Genomic DNA, 23,458 nt, shown 5'->3' with positions numbered 1-23,458 from the left:
CCGAGTTGCTGGAAATGGGCCAAGAAGCATCTTGCTTTTAAAAAAAACATACTTTGCACTTCCTGAACAGTGCTGCTGTGAAACCATCATCTACTATAGCAGGGGTGTCAAACTCAATTTCACCGGGGGCCACATCGGCCTCATGGCTTCCCTCAAGGGGCCGGTTGTCACTAACACGGTATCATTCTAACTACTCCAGAACATATTGTTAAATAACTGTCTTTGCATTTGTTTATTGTTTATTTAGGTGTACTTATATAAATGTATAACTATATATGCAAATGTATTAAATATTATACAATAAATCTATTTAATTTCATTATATTTATTTTAACCCACATTACTTTATCAAAGATCAAACCAACATTATTAAATTAACTTTGATAAAAGCTTTGTCACAGTTGAGACAGGTGGTTCTCTACTGGTCTGGGGCTGTGGTTCTCCACTGGTCTGGCTTTGGGACGCACTATCACCCCTGAATGACAAGCTATGACCTAAATCGAGGGACATTTTTAACTTCTCAAATGTATTTAATGAAAAGATGGTGCAGTTTGAACCTGAGAGTTCAGAATATCACAGTATGCACAACAAAACTATTTAGTAATATTCCCTTTTACAGTCAATTATGAACCAACAAGTGAATCTGAAGGACACAAGGTAATACAACATACATTACTACTCAGTAACTTCAGACTTTAAAACATGTCTAAACAGTGCTTTCATGCTCTCACTGAACCTATGACATTTAAAGCTGCTCTACAAGTCAGTCTTGAGGAACAGCTTTTATACACAAACTATAAATAAATTAAACAAGGGTAATTAAAAAAGATTCACATGTTCAACATTAACTTTTCTTCTGACTATATTATAAATACTGAAAAACATGAAGCAGCACTCACTTCAACCTTAGTGACCACTGACGTAGACTTGATGGAGGAATTCATAATAGGGGAACTGGGGATGTTTGTTAATACAAAGTAAATGTGGTCACACACGCACGCGCGTCTGGATGTCCGCCGGGCGCGTGAATGACAGGACGCGAAAAATGCGCCTCATTCGGGCTGATTTTTTAAACTCTGGTGGTAAAAGTAGGTGAGACTGTTGAAATGCTCCGTGTGACGTCACTGACGTCATACCGTTGAATCAGAACCTACGGAGGATATCGATCGTCTGGAAGCGGCCGTCATCCAGACGCAGCTCCTGGAGAAGCTCCGGCGAGTGAACAGTCCGGCGAGTGAACTCACACGAATACATTTAGTAAAGCAACGCAAGGGTTCGCCTCTCCTCTGGCGTGAACGCAGCATGAAGGTGAGTGAACAGACCGCAGTCCGCTGCAAAAAAAATACCTTCAAAATAAAAGCACAAGATTTTTTGTCTCCCTTTTTTAAGAAAAGGCATCATATTTATTTCATGCCGTTGCGGGCCACATAAAATGACGTGGCGGGCCACATTTGGGCCGCGGGCCTTGAGTTTGACACGTATGCTATACTATGACTTTTATTTTGACATATTTTGGCATACTATACTATGACCTTTATTTTGACATACTATTTTGACATATTTTGGCATACTATACTATGACTTTATTTTTGACATATTTTGGCATACTTATACTATGACCTTTATTTTAACATATTTTGGCATACTATACTATGACTTTTATTTGTACATATTTTGGCATACTATATGACTTTTATTTTTACATATTTTGGCATACTATACTATGACTTTTATTTTGACATATGTTGGCATATTATACTATGACTTTTATTTTGACATGTTGGCATACCATTCTATGACTTTATTTTTTACATATTTTGGCATACTATACTATGACCTTTATTTTGACATATTTTGGCATACTATACTATGACCTTTATTTTGGCATACTATACTATGACCTTTATTTGTACATATTTTGGCATACTATACTATGACTTTTATTTTTACATATGTTGGCATACTATACTATGACTTTTATTTTGACATATTTTGGCATACTATACTATGACTTTTATTTTTACATATTTTGGCATACTATACTATGACCTTTATTTTGACATATTTTGGCATAGCCTACTATACTATGACCTTTATTTTGACATATTTTGGCATACTAAACTATGACCTTTATTTTTACATATTTTGGTATACTATGACTTATTTTTACATATTTTGGAATACTATACTATGACCTTTATTTTCACATATTTTGGCATACTATACTAACTATATGTACATTTCTATACGTGATATGTAGACATGTATGTCAGTCCTTACACATTCTGTATAAGAGACCATAATTAGTGGTTTTAGGACTTAATGAAAATATGTGTTTCTTCTAACCTGTATTAATTAGATGTTTCCTTTCGCCACTTCAGGCAAGCAGAAAACACAACGGTGACATGTTATCTCCTGACACAGGTGTTTTGGCAATAACATGTTTGCATCAACATGCCTACCGGTATTTACAAGGTTGATGTCAGTGGTACGAGCCAACCAAGAGAGTTGGGAGATAACCCTCTGTTGGTGTCTAGCCGCCCATTTCCCATCCCACATTTCACCCGTTGTTCAGCAGATTGAGAAATGTATGTGGATCAATTGCTGTGTTAGACTATGAAATACTTCACATGAGCATTTGCAAGCCATTAAAATCAATTTCTGTGGTGTCTCGCTCAAAGACTGACGTTCGCCACCATGTAGGCGTACACCTGCATTCCTGTGATTGGTCGGTCGGGTCAGAACCACTCCCACCAGGGTGGGCGAGCAGCTTATTGAATTGGCCTTCTGTTTGCTTGATTCAGACTAATGCGAGTACCTTTCAAACATTTTAAGGGAAGCTTGCAAATGCAAATCTAAAGCAGGGCCATGGCTAATTTATCCACCAGCTAATCAGTTCAATCCAAATATGATTACACGCTGCACTCTATTTGTTGATTGCTAAGCATTAAGTAAAATTAGCGTCTTCATTTTGAGAATGCACTCTGCAGTTTTTGAGTCGAGACTTCTTCTCCGCCCGTAGAAAAGATACAGACGCTCTTCTGAGCATTTGCCAGTCAAGTTTTATTTCATCTTTGAAAGAAAAAAAAGAAAAGAAAAAGTTTGGTCTTTGTAAACATCTATATCGTTTTTCATGTCATGTCATTGTCAGCATTTAAAAATACTTTACTCTTTACTACGACATCTCCAACACCAACACTGTATTCAGAATGAGTTTAATTCATGCATCGACACACTCATGGGTGGAATCATAGAAAGGAATGCACCCATCCACACACACTCGCACACACACGCGTGCGCAAACACACGCACACATGTAAAAAAGGCATTAGAGCAGTCATTGTAAATTGTTAATATGCTAATTTGCTTTTATACTCTGAGGGCATTTCTTTTGTTACAAAACAAATCACCAAAACACAAATTAATGGAGACAAATTGAACGTTGTACATTAATAAAGCAATTCCAAAATAAAAGAAGACATTTAAACACCACATAATTATATCAAAAGCACTTTGTGACCTCATAAATAGGGCTGCATGGTATGTTAATAAAAATAATAAAGAGAAAGGGAGAAAAGACAGGTAGAAAATAAAAATAAAATAGTGATAAATAGTACCTGATAAATAAACGATCTCTACATACACACACACAGAGACACACACACTGGGGACGTTTCCATATGTGAACTGTGGCAAAGCACACGTAATGTTGATGGAAATATGAGTTCTTTACAAGCATGGGCATTAAAAAAAACTAAATCCTTCACATTATATCTTAATTTAGATGCAATGTTTCACAAGGCTGACGACAGCATTGCAGAAGTAAACTCGTCATCGTGTGGAAACTGCAGCTGAAAGTTCAGAGTCCTCCACACGGACACTGAGGTCATGCTCCTGGTATCGTTTCAAGCTAATTGGGAGGGGTGACATTCAACAATTAAAAGTATACACATGGTTCGTACTATTTGACTCGATATATTTAAATTGGAGGACTTATGTGGCTACTACATCTACATAAATAAATTGCTTGAGCTGAGTAGATATTAGTGTCAATAAGATACCTATGGGGTCATTACAAAGTGATCAAAGTTTATCAGAACACAGGTATTTATATTTTTTTACAAATAATGTTCATATCTCAAACTTCGATACGTATAGCGATGTCTGTTAATATACACACATGCACAGCAAGCCAACCACATTTCAGTTCTCATCTCAGGCCTCCACGGTCCTTTTCCAACCAAGTTTGTGGAGTTTAACATCAATAGGAATATTTCAATAGTCTGTAGAGATTTAAAAAAGAGTAAGCATGTACTGCCAGCAGTGTGTGTGTGTGTGTGTGCATTGCTTGATATATTCCCACATTGATCTTCTGTGTTTTTGCATGTATGTGTGTATAAAATATGAGTGAAAGTTACTCACATACTGTACCAGGTACAATCTCCCTGCCTCTCTCTTACTGTCACACACACACACACACACAATTTCCAGGCATTTTTTCCTGCGGGTCTCGCTGATTTCTAATTCATTAATCTGACACATGGGACTCAGCCAGGGACACACAGGCCAAGCCCTCTGAGGTGATTACAACACGACCAAAAACAAACACACTCACACAAAGGCACAAATACACATGGAGACTGAAACACAACGGATACACATGCAAACAAGGGGAGGCACACAAGGAACCCAAAAGTAAAAGAAGCACGTGAGAAAAGGATGAACATATTATATTATGTTGAAATGTGCCCACAGAGGAAGAGAGAAAGAGAGAGAAAATAAGTGAATGAGAATTATCAAATTAACTCGAAGGAGGGCAAGCAGATAAAATGAGAAACATGAAGAGAATGACACACACACACACACACACACACACACACACACGTCAAGAAGACAACGGCTTGCAGATAGATGGTCGCTAAGCAACAGGCAAGAGACTAAAAATATGGTTGTATTTCTTCACTCACTTAAAAAGCATGTGCACACACACACACACACACACTGGTTTGTCCTCCAGCGAGGTTTTATCAACTGTTAAAAAGCAGACATTTCTAAATCCGTCCCAGTATTCTTCCCGTGGCGTCGGCAGCTCGTTTAACCCACTCGTTCCTAAACGGAAAGTGTTACGGAAGCTCGAGTCATTGACTAACATCGTTTGTCACCGCCGACGTCCCGGCTCGTCGGAGGCCAGGAGGCGGCAAGCCGGTCATGTCAGAGCAGCCGACTGGCAGATGACACGTCCCTCCTACTGACGACCGGCTCTGGCCCCGGGGGCCGCACGCCCACGACGACCGAGGACGCTGCGCTCACAGCTTTTCTCTTTTTTTCTTTTAAGGGAACTTTTGTTTTGCGTGGGAAGATAACGTCCCACGATTGACATTTTAATGGATTCGATTTCAATTCGGTTCAGGCATCCGTGTTGCACTTATGATCAACTGTTGTCACTCTGTGCTATCGTCGTTTTAATCGAACATTCGTCCAACACTTTGTTTTACGACCAAATACCTACAATTCATTCCCATCGGCCTCAGATGGAGAGCTGATCATCAGACGCGAGCGTGCTCCTCAACTAAGATAATGACCGTGGTTCAAAGCGGCTGAAGATGAAACCCTTCAGGCCAATAAAGAAGAAACCAATGATTCAGCAATTTGGATGTAGATCTGCATGTGGGGAAATAAAATTGCCTGGAAATATAATTGAACAGCTAACCTAATAATGAAGACAGTAATTAAACAAAACCCTAACAACAATTTTGTAATTGTATTTTTGGGGCGTGCTTTAGGTGACCCGTGACCTCAGGACAGTAAGACCCAGAGCAGCTCCTCTATGATCAGGAAACTTGTGACAAATCTTTAGATCGCAATGTTCAAAAGTAATATTCCTTTGAAGTGGAGAAAGAGCATCATGCAGTTCAACAGGAATCAGTATTTTTTTCACGACTACTTTCGCAGATTTTCTAGAATTAAAGATTAGAATATTTCTTTCAAGGGCTGCGGTCAAGCGTGAGTTGCGTTTGAGCTTCTAGAGCATCGCCATGTGTCCATATTTAATGAGGCGGATGGGCAGGTAAATTGTTATTTTCGATCCCATTTTTCTTTCAGTTATTAAGGGTATAGCAAATAGCTAAATTATAGTTTTCAGGTTTGCAACGAGCTTTGTGGGCAGTTGAGAAAATGTTTGCAGTTTTGTTTTTTCTATCATAGTCTTTGTGCAATAATTGTTTAATATTTTTCTGCATTTATCCCTTCTGTCTAGCTTCTGTCCAGCCCCTGGGCCAGGGAGGGGTATCCACATTGATGTAATGTGAACAAACAATAACCAATTATGGTAAATTACTTTCACATTCACACACCCAATGCACAAAAACAAAATAATTTGCAAAGCGTTTGACACTCATGAAAAATACCAATGCTTCAGCACAATAAGGATTAATTATCCACCTTTATGAATTTAGATTGTTTTTTTTACTACAATAAGCAGCTTATGGGACTTCGAGTGCCTGCGAGGTAAAACTGCACCCTGGAAAATGAATGTTGGTGTTCAGTGTTCTTCTGATAGATCTTTGGATAACAGAGGACTTGTGATACAAAGGAACGTCCCAACATTAACAGTCATGCGATATTTCTGTGAAACTCTGGTTTCATGTTCACCATCCTAGACTTTTCCCTCGTGATGGATTTTGCTTTAAATGTCTTCTTGAACTGTTTTCTACAAGAGAAAGGTCCCATGGATTTTTCCTTTTCATCTTCTGGGCTTTTCCTGACAAAGAGGGGGACTTCACGTGAATTAAATATCAGCGTTTTCTCACACACATCAATAAAAGTCTCTTATATTATCATGAACAATTAGAAACACTGGATATGGTCATAGTTTGTCATCAACACTGCGGTCGCCATCATCTTCTTTGTCGTCGTCAAGGACAGTGAGATCCTTCCTTCTGGTTCATCCCAATGGTATCGTGATGTCTCTTGACGTTCCTCCGTTTCTCGACTTGTTTCCTCCCCATGTAATGCAACGTTAGACTGTAAACAGGGTACTTCACAAAGTGTAGTGCACAACCCTTCTTCATCGCAAGAAAGACAACTATTACTCGTTGGACTGCTTGCTAGTTGGTTCACCCGACTTTGTACTCTACGCCTATCACAAAGTTATTTTGCTCCATCATCCCACTTCGTTCAGGCTTCTTTCCCAACATCTTGATCCTCCGTCTTAGAAACCGTCCGCTTTAACGTTCTTTATCTCCGGCTCTCCATAACTACAGTATAGTTCTGTCTTTTTATATTTTTTACAATTGCACGGTAACAACATCAACACTTGACGCCACGGAAGTTTAGGGGGGGAAAAGGGTCGGTTGGGTTCTTTGTAGGACAAATGAGGCTGTTGATTGGCATAAAAGGAGAGGGACTTGGGATTAGCTCAATTAAAAAGAGGGTTGGTTGGTGGTGACTACAGCATTTCATAATCACAGCTTCAAGACAATTCCTACAGGGGAGATAAGCGTAAGGCAAGAGGGAGGGGCGGAGGAGTGTTTACAGTCTGTAGAGTTTGTAGGAAAGGGAGAGTACAGTATGCGAGTGTGTGTGTGAGTGTGCGTGTGCGTGTGGTCGGGTGGAACGACTACTTCGCACAGTGTATTCAAGAAGAGAAGGAAAAAAGACCAATTGTCAGTTTTTATCTTCAAGGTAGTGAGTGATCCTCCACAGCAGATTCACCTGAGGGCCCGAAAGTGAGTGTGTGTGTGTGTGTCTTAGTGTGGACAGTTGGGAGGGAAGAGGGCTTAAAAGTAATAAGTCATTGGTCGTATAAGATAGAGTTCAGTGGGTGTAATGGGAGGATCCAACAATCCCGTGACGAGATCGTAAAGATGGAAGAGAGAGAGAGCGTGAAGAGGAGGTGTAGAATCTTTCGCCATCTGTTCTTTTTATTTTATGATTTCTCGAGTCGCTTCAAGGATTTCATCCCGACCTCTCTCTAGTTGTGTTGCCTCCAGCCTGCCTCCTCACCTTTTCTCCTTCATCAGCCTTTTATACACTATTAAACAGCGTTGTCCACCAACGATCATCTGGATGATTGAGGTGACAGCATAAAAGCGCTCATTAAAACATTTTTCTCATTAATTCTTTCCGTTAAATAATCTCGATTTCGAGGGTTTATGCATTCGAGAAGTTTTTCATCACTGAATGCAGAGCTGGTAATGCAAAACATTCTTGGAAATAGTTTGAGAGTTTTGTGATATCTTTTCAGAAAAGAAATAAAGGGAAAGAACAAATCTAATCTGAAACACTGAGAAATAGTTTAGAACAAAATCTGCCCATATTGATCAACCTCTCCTACTCATCTCCGCCTCTCTCTCTCTCTCTCTCTTCATATTGACAGCGGGTCTCTCTCCCTCCCCTCTCCTCTCCATTTAAATTGGTAAATGGCAGTAGGCGGCCAGGGAAGCCAGCAAGATGTAAATCAGCCACATGGAGACGAACAGCAGCGACGTTATGATCTTGCATGTCCGCGGCCCGCCCAGCTCGCCGCCGGCCACCGACGCCCGCCGCCGGTACAGCAGGATGAACACGCACAGCACGGCCATGATGGTGAAGAGGGTGACGGAGAAGGCCAGGTTTCCCGGGTCCACCTTGAACACCTTGCCCTTGGAGCGCCAGTAGACGGCGGCGATGGTCCACGCCACGCCGATACCGAGGAAGACGTTGACGGCGTTGGAGCCGGTGACATTGCCAATGGAGGCGTCGGCGTACTGGTCCTGGATGGCGGCGACTTTGCTGGCGAATGTGTCTGGATGAGGACAAAACGTGTAATTTAGGGTTTCGTCGTCTTACAAACAGTTGTTGTTGTTTATGCCTCATTTGTAGGATTACTCATCTTAGTAAAAATTTAAGTTTGTAGCAATTTATTTTACAAACAAGAACGATGCAATAAGAAAACATGAAAACTAGGCATAAAACATCAACCTGAGGTAAAACATCATTTAAAAAGTCAGATGATGCAAAGCAACAGTGTTGAAATAAGCCTCATGAAAATGGCTTTTAGTGATCTTTTTAATAACAGTATATGTCTTTCTCACAAGCCACTGAGGAAGCGACCTCAAGGTAATAATGCACGTATAGAAGCTTAATCTCACAACCACATACATGACATGGCTCACATGTACTGTGTGCCAAGAGAAACACAACAGACAAGCAGAAGGGTGCACATGGATGTCAGTATTTACAGAACTAATTACACATGTAATGGATGAAAAGACAAAGAAAGTGGCAGCGATAAATAATACATACAGAGAATTGAGAAAAGCTGCTCGTCAGTATGAATCAGTCAAACTGGCGGTGCTTTATCTTCTGCATTTCTCATACATGTTGATGGTCGGCTGCTTGCCATAATATAGGACAGGCTAAGATATAGGATAAGATATATTTGCATATTAGTGGAGCTCTATGGTGCTGAACATTTGAGCAGATATTGGGTAAAAAGACTCTATAACTGGGTTGGCAATGAACAAACACCGGGGAACCAGCTGCCAGTTATTCTACGCGGGTCTTAATTTATGTTTCTAGGCTTGTGAATTGAGTCTCAATTCTCATTTGAATGTCACTGAAACATCAAAATATATCTTCAAAACTTTCTTGGTGGGTATGAATCGGAATACCGCTGGTAGCAAACCAAAAAAGAAGAAAGGAAACGTGTGTGTGTGTGTACGCACAGGAGATTGTGGGTTTGAATCGGAGCCCTGAAGCTGCACATTATTGCTCCACATACAATGTGTTACCGCTGGCAACACAGAGGAAGATTATACCCCATTTAGAAAGCCATTGTTTCATGAACTGTATATTCACCAGGTCGTCGTGAATTACCTTCCCGAAAACCCGAATGACAAAACAACACGTGCTAGTTTCAGCAACAGTGTTGCTGTTGACATGTTTTGGCCCCTGTTATTGCCAATTTGTTTTAATTAACTACTGTACTGCACTTTGTGAGCCTTTGTCTGTGATAAGTGCAATATAAATAAACCTTACTTATTTACCTGATTACAGACCTCTGTTGGTAACTGTAGTGTACATTATGACTTTCCAATTATGGTGGCTTAGAACGCCCTGTTCTGTGTCTCCTCTGTTTATCCTCTGTCTTGATTGGTTAATTCCCTTCACCTGCCCTCAGCCACTCCTTTGTCTCCTTGATTGGTTAATTCTCGTCACCTGCCCTCAGCCACTCCTCTGTCTCCTTGATTGGTTAATTCCCTTCACCTGCCCTCAGACACTCCTGTCTCCTTGATTGGTTAATTCTCATCACCTGCCCTCAGACACTCCTGTCTCCTTGATTGGTTAATTCCCTTCACCTGCCCTCAGCCACTCCTGTCTCCTTGATTGGTTAATTCCCTTCACCTGCCCTCAGACACTCCTGTCTCCTTGATTGTTTCATTCCCTTCACCTGCCCTCAGACACCTCCGTCTCCCTGATTGTCTCATGTCGTACACCTGTGTTTTTCCCCCTATATATTGTGCCAGTCTTTCCCTTGTCTCCTGTCGGTTTGTTGTCTTTCTCCCAGTCTCGTAGTGTCTCTGTTTCGATGTCTCACTCTCAGTCTTTGTTCTCATGGTGATTCCTCGTGTTTGTTGTAGTTGCTCTCAAGCCAGAGTTTTTATGTTTTTGATATGTTTTTATGAGTTTTGATTCGGGGTGGGGGGGAATTCACCCTTTACTAATCATGCCCGAGTACAACGTTGCACTGTGCCAGTATGAAGACAATCTGCCATCTTCACAGGGTTTGTTCACCACCAACGCAAACCAAAACAGCCAGAAACATGTGGCAGTTCGCGTTTAAGCCTCTGAACAGCGCTCGTCCTCTAATTGCCTGAATCTGAAAATCTGACGTAAATTGTCTGGATAATCCCGGAGTGTCTCCTTTGCAACAGTGCCGAAAAACAGTTATGACTCAAAGGAGGGAGGGGGACACAAGAGAGGAGACGAATGCTTCTGACAAGCTTTAAGGAGATCACCATGACACCCATATAATGTAAACACATACACACGAGGAGCACACACTCCCGCTGGAGGTTATAATGGCCTCAGGGACCCGCCACACACACACTTGCATCACCTCGACAAGGCAGAAACATTTTCACCCAAACACACCTGGGTACCACAACACACAAGTCAGGATGATGGATGATACATCATTGTGCTTTCAATCAGGAGAGGGGAGCGAGTGAGGGGCGAGAGAGCAGGCGTAAGAGATAAGTGAGGTGAGTGTGAGACTCAGTGGACTGGTGTGGGAAAAGACTCGACAAAGAAGAGATTCAGAGGGAAGCAAAAAAAAAAGCCCCAAAAAAATGAAATCGACATGTGACATCTGACAAAAACACTGATAATTGATTTAAAACATGTTTTTACAGCCTTAAAAATCAGACGCGCAACATAATATGTCCGTTGAAGGAATGGATTCAGACCTCGACTCCTTCAAGGAGCATGGAGGAGTGGCAAAGGAGCTTTTGCTATAAATCTAATGATGTGGTGGGGGGAATATAACGGCTGACGAGAGGAATGAGGAAGGGAATTGAATTAGAGCCCCGAGACAACGCGTCCCCTCCAGGCGGAGACGAGATCCGGCTGACGGATCGGCGATGGAGCCGCCGTTTTACAATTCAATTTTTATTTCCAGCGAGCTTACTGAGGGAGGCCGCTATTGAAATCAGAGCATCATCTATTATGGCTTTGTTTGTTTGTTTGTTTGTCTGTCACATTTGGACATTTGTGAAAAATATGCATCACATTCCACTCCTGGTTTTTGGCCTCCAGTCTTCTACACTCTTATTAAACCCCCCCCCGACTCACCTGGCACCGATGTTCCGAGCGCCACGAACACCACAGCTGTCACCGAGTCCTTCAGTCCTATCGTGCAGCCGAAGTGTGACGCCAAGTCGCCGGTGACCGCGGTCAGGCCGCCGATGAGCGATATGGAGACGATGAAGCAGGCCCAGCCGTTCCAGTACTCCGTGGGCGGGACGAAGGCGAACATAACCTTCCAGAAGACGGTGAGGAAGTGCATGATGTAGTCGAAGCAGGACGGCAGGCGCTCTTCGCCGCTCTCCTCGTCGTCGTCATCTCCTTTGGGTGCAGAGGGTCATTCCGGCGTCGAGGGGGGAGAGATCATTGAAAGAGAGAGGTTTAGAGTCAAAGGCAGGAGGCAGATGGAGCTTTAGCGAGAATGTATCCTAATGCAATAGCCTGGAAATCTATCAGAGTAAATAAAGAGTTACACGGTGCTAGTATTCTTCTTCTGGGACCAATGAAGTTACTTTCATACGCACGATGTGCAGTGGGCTGAAGAAAGTAACCTCCAACATTTATATCTGATTGAAATATATTTTATGTGCTTTCTTGGCGAACTGCGGTCACCTTCGTGGAGCGAGTAAGAACCTGCAAATCTAAAATCAGCAGGACTAAAGAAGATATGCTCTGTTTAGTGTTAACACTGAGAAGAAAATAGCCTATATTGGGTATTTAGGACCAAGAATAGATTAATATAAATGCAGCACAATGCAGATGTTCAAATACAATGTTTTTGTTAACCTTAAAGAAATGTACTTATTTATCATTTATCATCTTTTCAAAATGAAAAGACAGGTTAGTGTGTGTGTGTGTGTTTTACCTGCACTGACGGTTACAGCATTGACAAACTGCTCCCTCCAGCTGCTGCTTCCCACCACCAAGGCCAGGTTTGTCTTCTTGATCAATTTATCTACTGTATTCTACACACACACAAACACACACACACACACACACACACACACGTACACACAAAGCGAATATGCAAGTGCATACATACCAGGTAGGACAGGAAAGACACAACCTTCAAGTTGTTACTTCACTTGCAGCACACAGAACAGGGAAAGCTTTTAATCTGCATTATTATCATAAATCAGCTGACAGTGCTTTGAGAGGAGAAAACCCTGCATGGTTTATTATCTAATAATTGAGAGACTACATTTACTGTGTATTAGTAATCCCAACAAGATATTTAAAATTAATTCCAGTGTGTGGTCACAATTAAGGATTTATATATTAAAACGTGAGTTTTGACCCAGAAACCATGAGAACGTTCACTATTGCACAGCAGCAGATGGAAGAATGAGCATTGCATGCACAAGCAAACTAAAGATAGACAAAGATAGATAACCTGTTCAGTCCTCCAAAGAAGAGTATTTACTGCTCTCTGCACAGGCACACACACACACACACACACACACACACACACACACACACACACACACACACACACACACACACACACACACACACACACACACACACACACACACACACACACACACACACACACACACACACAAACAACAAATGACACAAATGGACAAATGAAATGTGCAACAGAAATATGATTGGTTACATTTTCAAGACAAAAGCTGAACCACAGATTAGTCAAAGTCATGTGGAAATGAACAGAATGGAAATAAACCAACACACATGGCCACATGAGCATGTCCAGTGGAATGAATGCTGAATGTCAGAGAGACGCCTTTAGTTTACGTTATAAATGTGAAGTTGTCTGAAATGATCCACGGTGAATTACAATCTGAACACATTTGAATATACAACATTTATGACGCGACAAAGACAATTTATTTTCTAATTTTCTGGATGAATGGTCCACCAAACAACTCTCCTTCTACAGTCGGTTTAGTTTTGAGGTGATACTCAATGCGGCTGACTTGATGGCTCACTTATTTAAACGTGACCGGATTCTGCAGAGCTTTTAAAATACACCTCTTTTAATATAAATGTTAATGTAGAATGTGCAGGAACACACACACTTACCTTAAACTCGTAGGACTCTTCTATGATGACTTCGACTTGGTTGTGTTCGCCTAGACTGGGACAGCCCATCTTGGCCACTTCCTCCTCGTCTGCTCCCACCAACGGCTTGTTCTCATTGGAGTCACCTAGGTGACCACAGAGATGACCGGGTCAGGGTTGGTGTAACGACATAGCACATCGAGTACCCAATTTTTTTTAACGACCGTTTTTGTCACTATTAATGTTGAGGATACTGTGGTCATAAATACATTCACTTTTATTTTAATGTAGGCCTCAGCATTAGTATGACATTTCCTGGGATGAATAAGGCTTCATGTAACCCGTCATTCATCAGGTTTGCCTCACTTTAATTCATGTGTCCATACAAGTGAACATATATATATATATATGCAGACTGGAAGATTTAAAATAATTTTACAAATTACTCGAAACGCATCTTACCCGAAGAAAATGTATGCAAAAATAACAAAGTAAAGTTGAATCATATGGGATATTATGCAAATGATAATATTCAAACACTGATGTGCAACATGGGGAATCCAAGCATCCCATGTACTTACAAATATGATCACCCTCGTGGAACTGAGATTTTCCCCCATGAAACACACTTCCTCTCCATTACCACATATTCCCCCCTTCATCTGTATGTCTCCTCCCTCCAGCTTCACACTGTGACAGTCATTGGATGCGTGTGGCTCAGTGTGTTTCTATGTGTACATGTCAGACCACTTGCTGTGGGACAGTTGTGATTAATCCAATTATATTTCCTCTGTAATGAAACCTGCCACATGCTGTTGGCTCTCCAAGACTGACGTGGAGAGTGGAGACCTTTAGTCCACCACGTCTGCGGCGCGTTAGCGGAGCAGCAGCGTCTGTCTACAGAGGAGTGTGTTTTGGCAGAACCTTTGGCGTGAGTGACGCTAACTTTATTGCATTCTGGCCATTCTGTATTTTTATCCCGAGCTAAGGCACTAATTTATGCATGAAAAGTTCAGAATAAAACGTTCTGTGGTGCGTGCTTCAGTGAACCGAGCGCTTACAACCCTACAGTGTCTCGCTTGTCTGCATGATCGTGTCAGAGGATGAACACTCGACACAATCCAATTCAGAAACTACAACATTCTTCCAGTCATGATAAATACTTATTATTTTAATGTTTCTCTTGCATGGGCCCCCAACCCCCAGGTTGAGAACCAGTCCGTTAGATGTGTGAATGATTTCATGAATGATTTCAATCTGTATCGCACATGGCTGCAGGGGAGCACAAGTGAACAAGAAGAATAACTAATAAAAGAAAGAAAGAAAAGGAGTGAAATGAGACAGTCTTTGTAAAGTGAAAGGACTCCAAATACCTTTTTGTCTATTCTATCATCTTGTACATTTTTATTCTTGTGGAAATTCAACAGGAATGTCAAATCAAGCTGCGGAAATTACTTATTGACTCTCAGCGCTGGTTCTCTTTAGCCTCAAGTCACCTGCTAAAGATTAGCTGCCTGAAGTATGGAGCATTTCAAAAATTCAATTAAAGCTTCCTACGGTCTTAAAAAGTTGAAGGGCTGAGATGTGAAGGGCTCTGAAAGAAGGAAATGAGTTTGAGGAGGAGGAGCCTAATCAAAATAATTCAATAGGTAGGAATGAACTGCACATTGTTTTCAATTTAGTCTCTTTTTTTAGTTTTACATAATTATGACCAGAATGTAATAGTGTAATATAGAGGCTTCCTGGCTAATAAATAAACAAATGTTTGTATGTATATGGTAATTAATTGGCCCAAACACTGATTGCGATTTCTATTCTTGTTTTCCTGCTATATGGGGTCCAACGTGATGCGACAAGGAAGCTGTTATGTTAAAAGACACTTCCCAGCTCAAGCCCGGTGTTCTTTAAATCTGTTCACGTCCAAAGTGAAATGTTTCCAAAGGGACTCTCACTCCCGATTGGTCGTTTCCGACAATCAATGCAAGTCTCGCACTGTTTTTAAGAGACGTGTGTGCAGGAGGCCCGAGACATAAATCCAGACTCCATTCTGTCCGTCACTGTGTTTCCCCCTCATGGCTTCTAGATGTTGTCTGTGAACACACACACAGAGACACACACACAAAGACACACACACAGAGACACACACACAGAGACACACACACAGAGACACCCACCGTGTTTCTGCCCTATGTCCAACAGAACAGGCTCTCCCAGCTCGACGATGAAGTTCTTGTTCTTCTCATACTCCTCATCATCAATTATCTTCACCTCGATGATCTTCCTGTTAACAAGCGAAGAGAAGGATGAGACTCGGTCGGCGTATCCCAGATAATTAACCTTTTTAGTTTCACACTCCCTCATAAGAGTTTTCATAGCTAATGTGTTCAGAGGGGTCCATTAAAACTGGGAAAGTCTCATCCGTCAGAACATAATCAGACAGGTCATTTCTGCCGCCACATGATCTTCTTACTCTCTAAACCTATACGCTAACAACTGGGATACAGCACACAAAATAACTAGGGCTGTGAAACGATTAAAAATTTTAATCGGATTAATCACAGGTTTTTGTGGATTAATCATGATTAATCACATATTACCGATATTCTCGGTATATTTTGTGAGAACATAGAGATTTATGACAAAAGACGGATATATACATTTATACATTCTTCTATACAATGGTGCTGCAACTCAGCAGTTATTTAGCAGTTTTCTTCCATATGGAACATTAATACATCTTCATCCTAAACAGAATGTTTAACCCTCCTGTTACCTTTCGGGTCAATTTGACCCCATTCAATGTTTAATGTCGGTGTTCTTTGGGGTCAATTTGACCCCAGGCTGTTTTCACTGAGTCAAACATCTAATAAGTATCAACTTTATAATTTATTTAAAGGGCTATTTAGGTAGACAACAAACAAACATAAAGTACGTCACACTTAAACTTGGGAAGCAATATTAATTATAATAATTTTCTGGAGGTTTTAATTGCTGGGGTCAAATTGACCCGAGGGTAAAATATGTTAGTAAATGTAAAGGTAACAGGAGGGTTAAACAGAGCATTTTCTCTTGTTTGTCAACCATTAACTCCACCATGATACAATCTAAAGGTGGACAGATTGACAAGTGACTTTTTTTGCTCGGTCCCGATGCGCGCGACGGAGCTCTGTGGCGCGCCAGACGGAGATCGATAAGTGTTAACGCAACGCGAAGAGACAGAGATGACATGCTGCTGTGGAGATACGATCAACAACAGACGTTTAGTTTAATAAAAGAACAAAGGCGTGCTATAGAGAACATGTCAGGGGGCGGGCCAATCTTTTTAATGTCATGCGATCTACCGACACTACGTCGCGATCGACGTGTTGAGTCCCCTGATCTACAGGAAGTAAAAGTCGTAACAAGGTTTCCGCAGGTGAACCTGCGGAAGGATCATTACCGATGAACAGACCGTCTGCATGAGAGCGGACAGAGTTCAGATTGAAGAGGTGTATTGGAAGCTCATTTTGCAAGTGACTTTTTTTTCGTCCCGACGACCAACAACAGACGGATTGGAAGCTCATTCTGCGCATGCGTTAAATGCGTTAAAAAAAAACAACTAGTTAAACCTGTAATTGAATTAACGCGTTATTTTTCACAGCACTAAAAATAACATGATTATACGTTTGTACCCAGAGAAAAGCCCTAACGCAGCGGGAAGAGTTGTGAGGCGTTGCGTATCCCGCAACCTGACCTTAATAAGTAAATTGGAAAGAACAAGCAGCGGGGATATAATTTTACAAAAAGATAGCGGTGCAAGCAGTGTCTCAGGAGACTGAGGAAAAAAAGACGAGGCGGCATTGTTATTGGATATGGCCGCGTATTTACGGACAGAGAATCCTTTAATGCGAAGGTTTCAAATATTGCTTCAGTGGACATAAAGGTCAAGGATATTTAACCTACTGTTTCTTGCCAATCTATCTTTTTAAGAAAAGAGCATTTGTAAAACGTGGAAAGATGGATGTCTGTCAGTTCGATGCTTAAAGGACACAAACAAGTTGGCAGCATCTACGAAATAGTGATAAATAGGGCGACTGTGGGTGTGGTTAGCAGGTCTGTCTTGATGGTTCAATCCCCGACCTCGTCGATGTGTCCTTGGGCAAGACACTTACAGGCCATCTTATGTGATATGAATGCATGAAAGGAGGGTGATAGTTCATTTATAATGCTTTCTAATTGATCCTGGTATGCAACTTTGGTATTAGCTGATTAAGGCTTCAGTGTAAATGAAAAATAGCCCTCTAGAGAATAACATCCCCCTAATTCCAAAATGTCCAGGGCTCAAAAATATTCCAGACGTGCGTTAGCTTTGGTCCATTTATGTGGAAATCACATCTGTTTGGCCTCCTTCCGCTCTGCTTCACCCAGAGTACACACTCTTCATCTCCAAAATTCCTCTGTGTCTGACAGACAAAGAGGAAGAGCGTGTTCATTTCCACCCGGTTGTGTCATCACATGCTTCGCTGTCCGCCGCGTTGGCCCCGGACACCGCGAATAGTCTTCGGCTCACCAAAGAAAGGAGGGGAATGCGAGAGGGAGAAGTGGAAGCGCATAGGTCGCCATAGGTGAGCCGTCACAGCAACCGCGGGATGAAACGGGCCGAGGCTAATTCCAGCCTCGCGTCACGCCGAGCGGCCGACTCTCAGCAACGGAAGAGGCGTGGAAGTGGTTTTGTCAGGTGTGAAGCAAGAGAGGGGATAAAAAGTGAAATAAATGGATAACTATTTAGTGGAGGGCAGCTGGGGCAGGACGGAATGGAACATCGGTTGTGTTGTCGATTTCTTTTCTCAAATGATGATTCCAGCGATGCGTCTGCAGTAACGCGTTAACTGGAAGGGAACGATGGACAGGTGTAGCAACAGTCACTCCAGCTGACAGGCAGGAGCGAGAGGAGAGGGACTGAGAGCAGGATGAGTAATGTGTGGACTCCATTATGTGGCGGGGTACGACTCGATACACTTTGAGTTTTCTCAGGGGCACACACACACACACACACACACACGCACACACACACACAGACAACTCATAACGCCTCCAACGGTCAGGAATATGCACACAGTGAATATATGTACACTTGCGTTATTAATGCTGCACATTATATGCATTACGCAGTTTGTGGTTTTTATAAACAAACCGCTAAACCCCCAGAGCCCCCCCCCCCCCCCCCTCCACACACACACACACACCCTCTTCTGCCCACACTTCACTAGTAACACACAAACAACACAATACAAAAAACATGCTACCTGTGAAAACATGTTCCTGTTAAACACCTGGGGGATTCATAAACATATGTATTCATTAATTCAGCCAATTTACACATGCACACACACACACACACACAGCAGTGCTTTCATTATTCATAGTTGGGGCTGGCTGTTGCTGCTCTTCCATCTGTGGCCTCCTCTCTCCATCTCAGCCCTCTTCCCTTCTCCCCCTCAACTTCCTGTTATCAAACACTCATATGTTTTCTTTTATTTCCATGCATCTTGTGTTGCCGATGGTCACTGGAGGCCACAGTCTATCCCATCGAATGATACATGTGAACATACCCGTAGGTATTTAACGCCTTCCATTTCTCAGTGTTGTAGTTAAAACAGTGTGTTTGGGAAGTTGTTCCTCTGTGATGTTGCTTATTGCTTGTGTCATTCATTATAATACAACAGGATTGTGTCTTTTTGAGGACAGTCAAGGTTCACGAATCTCTGCCTTGAGATACCAAGCATTTTAGCTGTGTTACTTTTACACACTGGGAAGAGGACCCTCATCCAGTCCAGGGGACGAGGTGACAGTGAAAACACTCCACTCCTCCGACCTGACCTACTTTTCTGTGAGAGCAGAGTGGCTCTATGGCTATGTAACTCTGAAATACCTCTTGGATGGATTGCCATTAAATTCTGTTCAGCTAGTCATGGCTCCCAAAGGCTGAATCCCGAAGACTCGGTTGATCTCCTGACTTTTTCATGAGACTGAAATTAAAAAAAGTTTTGAGTGAAATGTTTAAGTACTGTTTGAAATTGAAAATGGTGGCAGACGTTCACCATCTCCCACCCCCCTTACCTGCAAAACTAATGACATCCCCCATGATGTTTTCCAATATGAGTGCAAGACCCTGACTAACTCCTGCTACATTTCGTCTACATGCACTCCTGCCTGCATAAAAACCAGACACTCCGAAAAACAATTCATTATTTATCTCATTACACCTCTCCCTCCGTCTCTCCGTCTCGCCTTCTCTCTGTATTTCTACCTTGTTACTTTTCGACACCTGCTCCCCAGAAAGTTCCTCTGTCAGACAGCCTCAACGCTTTGATCCGTCAACAGACTGACACAAACCCCAGACACACACACATCCCAAGTTCACCCTGCACACAACGTGCTCTGCCGGAAAAAGGAGACTGAAAAATCGGCGGCGTGGCAGAGTGAGAAAGAGGTCAACAAACGGTATTGTTGATTGAAAAGTCCGAAACAGACTCAAGTCGGCGATAAATCAATTTAATGGATTAGTTTCATATTGCTGCAGAGTGTGTGTGCATGTGTGTGTGTGTGGTTCTTACAGAAGTGAATGATTGAGCAACTGTTTGATTTAATTAGCTGAGACCTCATTGCATTACTTAATGGCCACAGACTCTTAATATCGCTGTCTCCATCTCTCACATTTTCTTCTGGCTCCAGTTCTACTTTTGATTTACAACTGGAAGCTGCGTGTGTGTGTGCGTGTGTTTGTGTTTAGATAACCACAGTAGCAAACAACTCATTTACTTGAGTGATGTTGATTTATAAACACACTCCAGTTTTTCCGTTTCTGCTTCTGGCGGAGCCTTTGAAATCTCTCACACACACACACACACACAGTGAAGGCAGTGAGAAAGCTGGAGAGGAAGAGGACATGCATCTTCTTCAGCTGTAGCAACGGCAATAAAACAATTTGAGGGAGTCCAACTGAGAGAGTAGGAGAGGGAGGAAAAAAAGCTCTACGGGGAGAGCTATTACCCCTCTTAATGATATTAGAGAACGCTTAATGAGAAACAACACAAAACACACACACACACTGTAGTTCACATAAACACTCATGCTAAGTAGTCTCCAGCTGTGGAGAGTAATAAAGTTGCTTCTCTGGTGTGTGTGTGTGTGTGTGGGATGACAGACATAGATAGGTGCATGAGATGACTTGAGATTTGAGGAGAGACAGCGGGAGATAGGAAGCAAGAGTAGGCTGTGATGGAGAGACGGTGAGAGAAGAAGGACAATAAGGTAGAAGGGCGTGAGATAAGAGAAGATGAAGAGGGGGAAAAAAGAGACAAACTGAGAAGAGACGGTGAAAAGGCAGACAGGCAAACTCGTGGTTGACGGTAACATAAGAAGGGGATTTATTTCCAGGGCCTTGTGAGCTCTCCGTTCTCATCGTGCTGCATTCAGGGTATTTTAGGAACTAATAATTCATAGTTGTTGGCACAGCTGTTGCAAAGCTGCTACAGATGCTACTTGTGTGTACACTGAAACTCGATGTATCGCTGACATGCATCGTTACGTCCTTTTTTCTGAATTTACAAGACGCTTACAATTCAGACGACAATATTGACGTCGTTTCATCAGGCATATAATATTTGTAATTCAAAATACACAATGCCCAGAATTTTCTGTGGAGTTTTAGTACTTTTTACCTTCCTGATAAAGGGACAGGGTCACATTTTTTTTTAAGTATTGAAAATGTTTATGTTGTATGTATAATAACACTTTTTTTTAATATATATATATATATATATATATATAGATAATAGATACAATCTCTTACAGTGCAACACATATTAGCCTCACTATTTGTTTATCTTGACCGTGGACAATAATGTTCAGGGTCTGTTTTTAGATTTCCGTTTTGCGATCTCTCTGGCAAAGTCCCTGAATGCACCTTCGAATGCACAACACGGCCCGATTACGGATGACACGTCATGCCGTTGATGCGTGAAGCCCTAAATTTAACAACAATCAAACTGCTGCAGAAAGGGCACCGCCTGTATTGTGAAACAGCCAGAGCACCCTGATGAGGGGTGAAATATAAAATCCAGCTTCAATCCACCCCGGTGGTGAACATCAGCCCTCAAACGCAGGAACGAGGCTCGAGGGAGCTCCCACGTCACCAGCTCTCTGTCAGCAGCCTCTACAGGCAGCCAGGAGGCAGAGGAAGAAGAGTTAGATGAGAGAGATGGGATGGAGGATGTACGGTTGGCGTGGTAACCATGCAGTGGGATTACACACAAATCAGTCGCTTATACACCATAGACATTACACATGCCTGAGTCTGTCCTCCGATCAGTCGGAGATAGCGCGTATATGCCTTCCCATCTGCATTGCGCTGTGGAGGATTAAGCTATGACACAAATCGCATCATGCCTATAACCACACACACACACTCTGCATGATTTGTTGTACTATAATCTGCTATCCACTGGGAACCGAAGAGAGAGAGAGAGAGAAGGATTGGAGCAGAGGATGAAAGAGGATGAGAAAAAAATAGGCAAGTGTAAAAGAAGGAAGAGAGGATAAATAAGAGACATTGAAATGTGAGGCAAAGGATGAGGGGATGAGAAGGTGAGAGCAGTGTCATGCACCATGACAGAAGAATGGGGGGGGGGGGGGGGGGAATTAAAGATTAAGGAAGTGGAGAGAGAAGAAGGAGGATGTTGTAGAGGGAGGTGTGGAAAGATAGGACGGGGAAGGAAAAGGAGAACGAGGACAAAAGAGGAAAGGAAGATGAGCGAAACGGGGAAGCTAATGGAGGTTTGATGTCGTCGCACACTGAACGTTAGCTGAGGAAGCATGAAAGCGCTACTGCCCCTCCTCTTCCTGTTTGAGACGGAGGGAATACGCAGCTTTAATGGCGGCAGAAAGGATGAGAGACGAGCAGTCGACACTGCGTCCTGCATTTCCTGCGCTACATAAGTCCTAATTGCGATTGGTCACTGATTCGTTTATTTTTTTACCGCAATATACTCCTTTGTTGCCCGAGGCAACAAAAAAAAAATCTCTTAAATATCATTTGGTTTTATTCAGTGAAACTCAATATAAGGAGACAAATAATTATAGTACATCACATCGTTAATTTCTTGAGGGACACGTCAGGGGTCGATTCCACAGAGGCCGCCTAGTGGTGGAGCCCACAACAACTCTGTGTTTTAATTAAAATGCAAATGAAGTCAAGCGCCCCCTGCTGGAGCCCCGGTGATGACGCGGCACGGCTGTTACTCATCCTGGGGGCGCAGTGGCGAAAAAGGCAACTGTAATCTGAAGATATTTGTATTATTTCCAAGTGCCATATTTGTATTTATGCCAAGTGCTTCGTGTCTCCGCTGCTTTATGCCATGCACTCTCTCATTCCCGTCAGAGAGGATCTCAAGAGGACAGCAACGCACATAACCATCTTCAAGAGGGAGCAATTGAAGAAGAAGAAAAAAGAAAAGCGAGGGTGGAAAGAAGCGGGGAGTGTGTGGGCAATAAAACTAAAGGAAAACATGCAAAGTGGTATTTATTAAACAGCTTCTGCGTGTGTGCGCATACGTGTGAATCGACTGTGTAATCTAACCTAAATACATCCACAGCGTCGCAC

At 42.2% G+C, this 23,458-nt stretch overlaps 1 protein-coding gene across 14 annotated transcripts in view; it reads right to left on the bottom strand.

The window, feature by feature from the left end:
* Positions 1-3,198: 3,198 nt before the first annotated feature.
* Positions 3,199-23,458, bottom strand: part of slc8a4b (solute carrier family 8 member 4b) — an 83,692-nt gene continuing 63,432 nt past the window's right edge. For 13 of the 14 annotated variants that reach the window (XM_056442240.1, XM_056442241.1, XM_056442234.1 and 10 more), the window contains 6 exons: positions 15,990-16,096; positions 13,837-13,961; positions 13,181-13,216; positions 12,653-12,752; positions 11,836-12,108; positions 3,199-8,785 (listed from right to left, as the gene is read on the bottom strand). In XM_056442240.1, the coding sequence (XP_056298215.1) occupies positions 8,409-8,785; positions 11,836-12,108; positions 12,653-12,752; positions 13,181-13,216; positions 13,837-13,961; positions 15,990-16,096 (1,018 nt within the window). In that variant the 3' untranslated portion in view covers positions 3,199-8,408. Of the gene's footprint in view, positions 8,786-11,835; positions 12,109-12,652; positions 12,753-13,180; positions 13,217-13,836; positions 13,962-15,989; positions 16,097-18,364; positions 18,931-23,458 lie in introns of those variants that run through there. The other variant, XM_056442246.1, reaches the window with a different exon arrangement.

The sequence above is a fragment of the Pseudoliparis swirei genome, chromosome 21, assembly GCF_029220125.1.
Source record: "Pseudoliparis swirei isolate HS2019 ecotype Mariana Trench chromosome 21, NWPU_hadal_v1, whole genome shotgun sequence".
In the NCBI taxonomy this organism is placed as follows: domain Eukaryota; kingdom Metazoa; phylum Chordata; class Actinopteri; order Perciformes; family Liparidae; genus Pseudoliparis; species Pseudoliparis swirei.
This window is presented reverse-complemented; position numbering and strand designations above follow the sequence as displayed.